At 43.7% G+C, this 11,005-nt stretch overlaps 1 protein-coding gene across 1 annotated transcript; it reads left to right on the top strand.

The window, feature by feature from the left end:
* Positions 1-362: 362 nt before the first annotated feature.
* Positions 363-8,361, top strand: LOC118410311 (NF-kappa-B inhibitor epsilon-like; the record flags this gene model as incomplete). Its single annotated transcript, XM_035811889.1, is given in 2 exon segments — positions 363-2,105; positions 8,202-8,361. Coding segments are annotated over 2 exon segments (671 nt in total), but the record flags the coding sequence as incomplete, so codon positions are not given.
* Positions 8,362-11,005: the final 2,644 nt, after the last annotated feature.

Here is an 11,005-nt window from a genome sequence, read left to right as displayed (position 1 = left end):
TTGTTTCATCACATCGATTAATGTTGTACATTTATAAGCTTGCAATCAGATAGCAAGTAGCCGTGACACGCCAGACTGCTTATATACCCACCCTTGATAAACAGTGTCTGGATACGGTGGGAGCCTCTAATCAATCCGTCCGTAAATCCTACAATTTTCGTACATAACATGTAATTTCATGATCATTGTCAAAACGGTACATGTAATGGGTACATGTGTATTATTTTTGTCAGCCGATTTAATTTTCCCATGGCGCTCTGTGACTTAGGTCTGCTCAAAAGCTGTGATTCATTTAGGCATTCATTGAAACAGTGTTTCCAAGCCATTTGCACAACTTTGAAAGGTACTTTGAAGCAAGTAAACGATATATGATGCAATGTTCTTGCTTGTGGCTAACAGGTTGGTCCAAAAATAGCGCCATCTAGCGTTCCCTGACACACCAACACTAGTACATTTCATCTGGCACTGTTGGACTAACCTTTAACTTTTGCCCAACTTTCGCCTGGTGAAGGAAGTGACTCACTCTCACGAGGTACGGCATAGGATTTCCTCAGAGCGGTCGGGATTCGAAAAAATAACACTCCTTGTGACTTGGACAAACATGGGACCGACTGAAACGAATTCATTTTGTCAATAATGACCGGCTTGTTAATTTTACTGGCACAAGAAATCACGGAAAACTATATGTGACGTTAGCTTTGTTAAAATGTCATTCTAACTATCCCCATTAAGACTACTCCTTAGTTTATTCAAGGCAATATCTAGCCTGATTAAATCTCGCTTATAGCAGCCCGCCAAACATCCGCCGGCCCCCGCGGGGAGGGGCCAGTTACCGCAGCCCAGGATAGCGGAGTTTGTGTTACACAGACTAGGCAATCTCCCTTGCAATTGGTGTATTTCTATAAATCTTGTACAGGCATTGAATAGACCTCACTTTAGAGAATCTTTACAGAGAGAGAGAAATAGTTTATTGACTTTGCAGCTCAACTTGAGGCTGAACCTGTCTATCACGTTTCAAAAATGTTCACATTACATGCCTTTATTTTTCCGGATCGATTTTGACATAAAACTTTTCATGTCGTACAAGCAATGGCATAGTCCAGTTTCTATAGCTTTCAAAGACTCAACCTTGTCTACCAGGAGGTAACTAGAGTTCACCAGCTATTCTAGGGATATGGGGCCCAGGGGCAGTGATTATCCAGAAAACGATTTTTATCATCTTGCTGTTGTCTGCACTACTTTATTTGGCGGGTACGCCTATTAATTGTACCGTCGTAATTACTCCCCCAGGCTGTCCAGAATAGCCCACTCCATTGCAACGCCAGCTGCCTGATAGGAGTCCCTGGTAGTGCTGTGTGGGACTTCCCCGGAAAAATCCGCTTTTGTCAGGCGTCTACCCTCTGATTGGTCAGCGGAGTCAGGTGACCCCCGGTGAGCTACCTGTTGTGTTTGACATGCAAAGTTTCACCTAGCGCGGGGAGGCTGGGTCTTGTGTGTCACACACCTTTGTTCTACCTTCCGCGGTGCTTCTTGTCCCTGCGTAGGAGGGACCAGGCGCAGCGAAGTCACTCTGGTTGGGGGGAACTTGCCGGGAATGCCCGACGAGGTTTACCTGAGTTACAGTTACACGCTGGCTGACAACAACCATGGCAACGATAGCATGATGGACGGGAGCCGCCGACGATTTTTGGGACCTCCCTTTACCGTCGGTATCGGGGGCCCTCCCCCTATTATCCAAACTATGGCGCCCAGGCCGTCACTCATGAGCCACGTAAGGGTTCCAGTGACAATGTTCTACAGCAATGGTGCACTCAGACCAGCTGGTTCGGCCCAGGCAGTGCCACAAGTGGGCCCCCCTGCACCAAGTGGACACACGGAAGCGCTAAACATGACCAAGCGGCGCCTCGAACAGAGCGAGAACGAAAAGCTCCCGCCTAAGAAGAGGAAAACAAACTTTGTGCAGCATGACGACGACTCTGCTCCCAGCCCGACTACAAGCACCCACTCAGGGGAAGGCAGTAATACCAGGCTAAACGACAAACCCATGGACCTACGGGTGAAGCAAGAACCGAGGACACAGCCCCAGTCTTGTCAACAAGGTCAAGGTAAGAAAAAATCATAATGATCATGATGCTCAGATACACCTGTATTATGTGTTATTTGCCTGTCCTAGGGATACTTTCTCACCGAGCTCGAGGTTCGGATATTGCTAGTAAATATCAACTCTTGAAATGGCATGACAAGGCAATGGTCATATATTTGTCAAAATAAGCAGTTTTGCAGGCGATTTAGTGACAGGAATATGCTGACAGAATGTTTACGGTGGGTTGTGAGGAAATGATGTAAGTGAGGTCGACGACCGAGAAGACCGATGACATGTCATAGGCCTTAAAAGGCATAGGAAAGTTAATGTTACGATTTTCATCTCCATTTCGTCCTAAGGGATCGAACAAATAGAGTTTATAAACGCAAAACTGAACTGCATAAGGACACTGTCATTTTAACCATACAGATAAAATGTAATATCACACAGAGTGTCAACAAAAAGGGGGCCCGAGTTTGTTGACTGTTAACGTTCGTAATACTTTCAAATTGCAACAGAAATAAGGGGCACGTTGGTCACTATTCTACAGCGTTTGCATCATTCGGATGTCAGATAGAATTTTTTTGGCCCCTGTCAGCTGTCACGGGCCCCCAAAAAGCTATGGTCGGCAGGTTTGTGCTTGGATCTGTTGGGTAACCGAAAAACACAGCATTCTGTTTCCAAGGCCTAACTCAGACTTGGACAGGTCTTGGCAACTTTTCATATTCAAATTCCAGACCTTCCAATGACTACAGTCAGCGTATGTGGAGATGGAAACCAGGCGCTGCAAAAGGGGAAACCCCGGACAAAATGTAATCCAGATGGGGCGTGAGGAGCTCACCTGTCACTCACAATTGGAATTGATTTTTCTCTCCCCTCCAATGGGCGAGTGCCCAGAACCAGAGCTTAGAGAGGATATCATACTGTAGTCTTGAGTGTGGCGAAAAGTTACAAGGGTCCTCTCGACATATATTCACATACAAGCAGGTCGACAAAAATGCCGTGTTGTTGACAATCTGACTTCACCGTATACACCACACAGGCTTCACAAATTCACTACTAGTATGTGGCTTCGGGTATCGATACCGATATGATGATACGATGAAATTCAAACCTGTCAGAATTGGATTCTATGTGTCAAGGTCCAAAGTTTGATGTGCCCCATGATACTCAGCCGCCGTTATGTGGTGCTGTTAATCATAGTTTTGCACTGCTATAGGTAGATAGGTGTATAAGAAGTTTACTGACGTTTGTAATATTTTCTTCAGTTGATGACGCAAATCTGATGCTATATGGGTGTGCACGTGAAGAATAACACCATAGTGCCTTACATGGCAACGCCTACCTGACTAATTCGTTGAAATAAAAGCAATGCACTCTCACCACAGTAAAAGAACACAGGAAAAGCGAACTCGAATTCCAGTACGAAGTCAAGCATAATATTTGACATGCCTTATTTGACTCTGTGGCTCGGTCTCAAAGAGGAAACCGCATTGAAAAGTTCAAATTTCGGTAGCCAAACATACAAGTACATGCCGATGTGCATGAGTCATGGCACCCGCCTCAATACGCCTTTGAACTCTATAAAGCTCATAAGACAATATTTCCATCCGGTGTTTTAGTACACAAAGCTATATTTGGACTCTGGTGATGCATTGGCTTCTTAACTAACTTGATAAACTGCGACACAATGCAATAGGCGGATCACAGAGTTACAAGAGAATTGACAAATTACATTGTGACGAGAATTCTTATCGCAAATGTATGGGGGTGAAAAGGTGACCGCTAATGTGAGAAACGAGCCTCCATATTATGTAGCAGACGATTCTGTTTCTCTCAAGAGTATGGTGACATATCAGTTCTCTTGTACTTGGTTGTTTCTATTGTACATTTGTACTTGGTTTATTGTTGTCAGCATCCACGAGTGCAATAGGAAACTGACATGTTGTTAGAAAAAAAGCCAGACTCGTAGAGCCTTCTACGGGAGACTGGTGGGAGACGCCGTAGTCAGGTCTGCATCCGAAATTCTTCAACATGATTTATCAATACTAATTGTTGAAATGATATAAACGTCTTGGGTCTTAGCGATATTTGCACGTTATACTAGTAAACCGATCATTTAGACATTTGCGTATAGAGAGTGTTTCTAAGCGTAGATGGTCAGTCAACAACGAAACCTTATTACACAATGTACACCAGTCCGGGCATTCTCAGAAGGCTTGCCAAGAATCAATTTTTAGTTTCGCTTGACCATATTTGGCTATGATGTGAAACTAACAACGCCTATGTATGCTCTGTGCTCTTCACCACAAGTTTCGACTGTTATTTAAAGCATTCGTAAGCTGCCATCAGATGTGTATTATTGGTAGTCGCGGGTACTTCGAAACAAATAAGTGTATCAGAACAACGTGGTTAAAATCCCCATGCACGCAGGCGCAAAAAAAGAAAGAAAAAAAAAACAATGGCTCAGCAACAGTGTGCTGTTTATACCCTGATATTTGCGTATCATGTAACGTCAATAACTACCTGCTTTGTTTTCTGATCTTTACAAAACACATGGATTTTGGATGTACATGTGGTGTGTGTGTGTGTTTGCATCAACAGGTGTTCAGGATAGTAGTAGAAATAACCCAGTTTGTCGAAGTACGGCACCGAGAAAATTGACCCAAACGCGGCCAGGTCAGCTCCAAAACGGGGTTTCACCGCTCTGAATGGTCAGCCAATGGGGGAAACACCTGCCCGCACGCACTCAGGTATCAGGTTACCGCGCACCGCAGGTAAACACCGTGCAGGCGTTACTAAATAAACAAAAGAAAGGGGTCGGGCCGCTTACCTGGCGAGGTTTTAAGCGCGTGCGTACCCACCGCCATAATTGTCCTGTATTTTTAGAGCGGTGGACTACAACTCACTTGCATGCACAAGTTGTTTTGTTGTCATGTTTTCCACGTTCTGACGATGTAATGACATGACACCCCGTTTGTGTAACGATTACATCTATGACTTTACAGAAACACAACTGTCTAACTGTGAAATAAGCAAGAAATTTCAAAGCGCCTTGTATTAAGTGTTTTAATCTGGCTCCTTTTTGACCAGTTGACCAGCTTCTTGACAATTTCTAACTGTTATGTGATGACTCTGAATTTTGTGTATTTTAAGTGACATACATATCTACAACGCTACAGGTGACGGTTCACATGGGACGTTTGTCGGTACCTTTATTTCTCCATGACCACAAATACAATACAGTGATCATGACAGTTACAGTACAATTAGAAAGGATACACCGTGTCAGTCCGTGCCCAGCACATGTCAACGATAGTTTCCTATTCTGGGAATCTTGACCACAATTTACTGCAGATATTGTTCACATACAGTGTAGTTAGTCCCTCCCCCCTCTGGTTTCCTTGTCACATTCCGAGAACCGCACCAGGAAATGACCTGCGCGTGTACAAACCAACCGACGGGTCAACGAACCACACCGGTCTTTTTATATAGAGTTTGACACAGCCACGTGTACGTGCACGTGCTGTAGATTTAGTCATTTTTATTCGATCACGAGGGGCACGATGACTGTCAGCTCACAGTATCATGGCACGTTGAACATTAGTCACCTTGTCTATGCCTGTGTCATATGAGTCACAAGTCTTGCAACCTCCTTGTTAAAAGGCAGGGCGTATGTGTATGCATGCGTAGAACGTCTTTGTCTGATAGCATACAGGGCATAAGTAGGGCATAACTTGCTTTGTAGTTACAGTACAACAAGTCTATATGAATCATCATGTACAAGTCACAGGATTAAAGATAAAGCCCAAACCATCCAGGTCATACCTGTCTTATAGAAGTCGCTAAGACGCAAATAATCTTTACAGACTAGACCTAGTCAAGTTTTTTCTGATACATGTATTTCGCTGCGCTATGAGATACCACCCCCCCCCCCCACACACACACGCTTGCGTCATTCTTATTGTAGCAGTCGTATGTTATAGATTTGTCAACATTAACATTGTATCACATGATAACTGCTATTTGTATCGGGATGGGTAGGAGGCGTTGCTACTCAATTGATTTCACGTTGCGCAATATAGACAATACAATCTCACTGGACTGCGGTACGTATACCGTGCGTACGTGGCGCACGTTTGCGTCTGAGTGACATCGCCAACGTACCGTCATCGTGACGTGAACAGACGCCAACAAACGCCAATGTGCCGGTTGATTAATTTTTTTAAACTTAAAATAAAAGCAAGTGGCAAAAATGCCGTCACCGTGCCGACGTTATGCCAACGTACCGTGAATGTACCACGAACGTCGGGAACCAATAGGCACGAACTAAACGCGATCAGGCACCATCAAATCTGTAACAAGTAAGATGTCAGTTTCTATGCTTGTTTGTTGTAATAAATCGAACCGCATATTTCATTACACATACATGGTGAAATCTGGTATGTGGTATGTGTCCATCATTTCTGTTTCTGAGTCTTTTACTTTAAGGTCATACGTATTCTTCCTGATATGTTAACTATGTTGGACCAAGTAACAGAAGCAAACATCATTTCATTACAAATGTCTTAAGTGTGCAGTAGAGACACACGCACACACACACACACACACACACACACACACAAACACACACACACACACACACACAAACACATACAAACACACACACACACACACACACACACACACACACACACACACACTTTATATTCGTCCAAGTTATTCTCATCTTTATTCATTGACTTCCTGAGTCTTTCTGGACGGGCTACTATATATAACCTCTTTGGTCCTGCCCTGCCCCCTGTCATTTCTCTTTGTGTGTCAGATGTCCTTCAGTGCTTTGTCAACAATAGTCGAGTGGGATTAGTTTATCTTGTATCTCATTGGGGAAAACGCAGTTCCTGCATTTTCTTTTGGAGTGGGGGAATCCCCGAATCAGTTTGCGTTACACACTGCTATAGCGTCCTGGTCATTATGCGGGCTTTGGGCGATTTTTGGAAGCTCTGCCGCCTTAAATTCAGCGAGGCATCGGCGACGATTTTTGAGGTTTTTTTTTTAAAGATTTTTGATTGGGTTGGGAATTTCCTAGTGTGTCGTCCACTGCAACGTGCACTAATGCCTTTATATATCCAGAACTCAGAAATTAAAATCGGTAAAAATACTGGCTTTTTACCGGTACCAGATACCTAATGTGTCAAGCGCAATCGAAGAACTTTTTGGGGCCCTTTTTATCCTTTTCAGAGGTACCCTAAACCTCAAAGATGTAGTTTTCCAAAGGGGCAGTCTTTATCTAGAAGGTTAGGATTGACATTTGTTAACAATTCACATACATTTGTACTCTTTTCTATGACAAAGAAATGTAGAGATAAGACAATGCGCCTGCATGGTACGAAGGAATTCTTAGATACAAATGAAAGAAAAAGAGGCTTAGGTGAAGTGTGCGACCGAAGAAAGGGCTTCAATATATCGATATATGAATGTTAATATCGACCTGCAGAGCGGGGAACGAGGAAGCTCGTGTATGACGATTAAACTGTTCTCTATTCAAGTAAGCAGTGGACTTATTCTGAGTCAGCCTTCCGTAAGTCAAGTCCGATAGACAAATGTTTTGGTATCCCCGGCGGCTGCTCTTATCTCCGAGCAGATGTAGGTCTGCTTAAGCTTGTTTTGTGCGTATTTTACGTCATTTTGTACGTCTACTTAGTTGTCTTCGTTTTCATCTATTGAACAGAAAAAATAAAACGCGCAAAGCCCCAAAGCGCTCTTAAAATACACAAGGAATCCTACATCTGTATGGAGATTATACTACTAGCAGTCTGCCACAGTAACTTCCGGATACGGGTAAAACATGCTGTAGGGGAAGCCCCTCCACTACACCTGCTGGTAACTTTCTCAAGAAACATGACAAGGGGCTAAAACTCACGGGGTCACCGCTTCTGTCTATTTGTGTGAAGTTACATTGGGATAAACGTGATGTCTTACTTTCCCGTACCCAGCTGGGTGCCTTCGGCCGAGACCGGAGAGGTCTACAGTTCTCCATATTACGATGTATTCCAAAAAGCGTATTCCATGCACCATCCTTACTTTTCCGTGCCATGGACGGCTTTTTACTCTCCAGGTGCCCCCACAGCAGTCCCGGCCATCCCCACGCCGACGTACGGGCCTGTGCGCGCCGCTCCCGTGCCCTTCCCCGGCCCGACCGTGGTGGATCCCCGGGTGGGCGTCGTCTCCGGGGCGGAGATACAGATGGCGTCATGGCAAGACGAGGACGGAGACACGTAAGTCATAACTATTGCTGGTCTCAAATTTACACACACGGACAACGTTTCACAACCTTCTTGCTTTTGACAAGCTTTGGTGCCATCCTAGTTTGTTTCTGCGGCTCTCATACTACCCGCTTACCAACTTTTTTTGAGGGTGCCCCGTGAGTAAAACGACATAAGGTGGCACCAGGCTAACTTTTCATTTCCATGTGTACCTATATTTTCTTTTAAATGTAAATCTCTACTCGTCATTGCAGGTTTACGTCACACCTTTGAACGGTATCTTCGTTCTTTGTAATGTCATGTGTTTAGCTCTTGCTTCCGAAGTTCATCATATTGTTGTAGTATTAAATTATATAGGTTCGTCTGAAGAAAAGGTCACTAATGAAAAGCGGCAAGAGGCGAGTAATCGAATCGAACCCGGGCCGGCCAGTTTACAAACCAACACCGCTAACCGCTTGGCCGATCCCCCTCGAAAAGGTCCGGGCCAGTTGGACTGGTCAGTGGGTGGTGATTACACTTCTCCGCCTCTTTTTAGATTCGTCCTCGAATCTCCGAGTTCGATATCCCTGTGCGGCACACTTTTGCCAGTACGTGTACTTACAGGGTCGGTCTGAAACACAAGAGGCGAGTATAAGCTCCTATCCTGGCTCCCGGGATTCGAACCCGTGCCCGACACCATAGCCGTCAGGCCAAAATGTCCGGACCCGTTGGACTGATCAGTTGATTGCGCTTGACCTAAATTATAAAATGTGGTCTAGAAATAGATACGTATACAAACTGATCTGAGCTTCCAAAATGAAAATGCAATCATTATATGATCTTTACGTTTTTGTAAGGTGAAAAGTACAGGGTAGGCGCCCTTTAACAGGAGGACCATCGGTTATCTCATTACTCTACTAGCCAAAATTTGTACATGAAAGTAGAGAATATAGAATCCGATCGAGGAGAGCACATTTTCCACCCTTTATCAAATATTCATTTTATAATACAAAAGTAATACAAAAGTCTTATTGCGTCCAGGAGAGGGAAGATCGGAAAGTATCTGGGAAAATGTAATAACGCGTTACTTACGCGAGCTAATTTGTCATGTTGTTTGTACTTTTTGGTTGTCTTTTATTCACCTTTGTTTGATGGTCAAAGAAAGATAAATAATACAATGTTGTAGAGCTTTTGCGGTGAAATGGGTATAACTTCCCACAGAAACATGTACATGTACATGTAACTTGTAAGTGTGACTGTGAGTATGTAGATGACTGTGCAGTTTGGTAACCGCGTGTAGAAGACGGAAGCAGTCACCCTCTTGTTAAGTGATTGATTATGTATGAGCAGTCGACTTGGCGCGTCTTGTGACTCCCGACAATTAGTGAATCATTAGAGAACATCACGTTATCATCACATGCTATGGGAAGTCAGAAACGTTGAGATTCGCTACTTTCAGTGATCTATTCATTTTGAAAATGTGCTTACTTTTTCTGCATTTTTAACATGGCTATTCGGTTAGGACGTCTTAACTTGACATGTTTGCAATCAATCAAAGTGACTTGGGCTAAATGTTAGGACGGAAAAAGTTCAAGGAAGACTTGTTTCATAACACACACACTCATGCACGAGCACACGCACGTATACACAAACGCACTAATACACACATTGGTATTGGTTTCTTTGATGAACTACTGCTGGTATCTTTTGTATTTTTTTACAACAAATTTTTCAAACTATTCCTCCACCCTTCAAGTCAATATGAGAGAGAATCTTTCCGCGTGGTTGTTCTATATATTTCCATCGGGTGAAGTTCAGAGTCACGCGTTGGTGAATCATAACAAAATACCCTCATTAAAAGATTAGGGGTTTTATAATCATATGACACGACGGGAAAGCCCCAGTCCAAATAGATATCTATTGTGTCACATTTTTGTCTCACTGTGTTGTAAAAAGGAACCTTATAGGTGCGTAATCTCCTCGCATGGCCAATTGTCTTTATACCACGCAAGATCTGCTTGGAGATTAATAGGTGCGTACTTTTTCTTCGGCCTCAACGAAATAGAAGTGTGTATTGCGATGAAGACAAACAACGGTGCAGGCATGCACGAGTGCTAAATGTACCCTTAAATGTGCCTCTTAAGCCACCCAGAAAAATGTCACAAAAGTCCAAGGGGTATGGCTCACTACAACCCTTTACATCTAATAATTTCCCGTTGTAAGAAAAACGGATATCTTCCTCGGAATCTTTTCTGTCAGGTGTTTTTGTAACGATATGACGCAAGTCTGGACAGGTATGATTTCCGCGTAGCGGAAAACCCCGACCTCAAAATCTGCATTGTTCGCTGCTGATATCATGACAGGGCTGACAAGGAAACCGTTCTGGCCTTGGGTGCACTTTGGCGCCCTGGCCAGCAATTACATACATTAGTAAATTTACATTTTTGGAAAGGAAACAAACTTATATTGGTGATTGCATCGTTTTCTGAGCAGCTTACCACCTTACCCTACATTTCCTTTGTAGTTGCAACATCTCCTTGGTTGTCAACAAATAATGATTCGAAGTTACCGGGCCTGATGCCAGGGTAAACTGGACATTCCACTGTATATGAATTACATCGCCTCTATATCTATAACACGTGCTCTACCTCTTCCTAGCCGTGATGTGTAGCTTGAT

Source organism: Branchiostoma floridae, chromosome 2 (assembly GCF_000003815.2).
Source record: "Branchiostoma floridae strain S238N-H82 chromosome 2, Bfl_VNyyK, whole genome shotgun sequence".
Taxonomy (NCBI): Eukaryota; Metazoa; Chordata; class Leptocardii; order Amphioxiformes; family Branchiostomatidae; genus Branchiostoma; species Branchiostoma floridae.
Note: the sequence above shows the minus strand (reverse complement) of the source record. Positions and strands in the feature narration are given on the sequence as shown.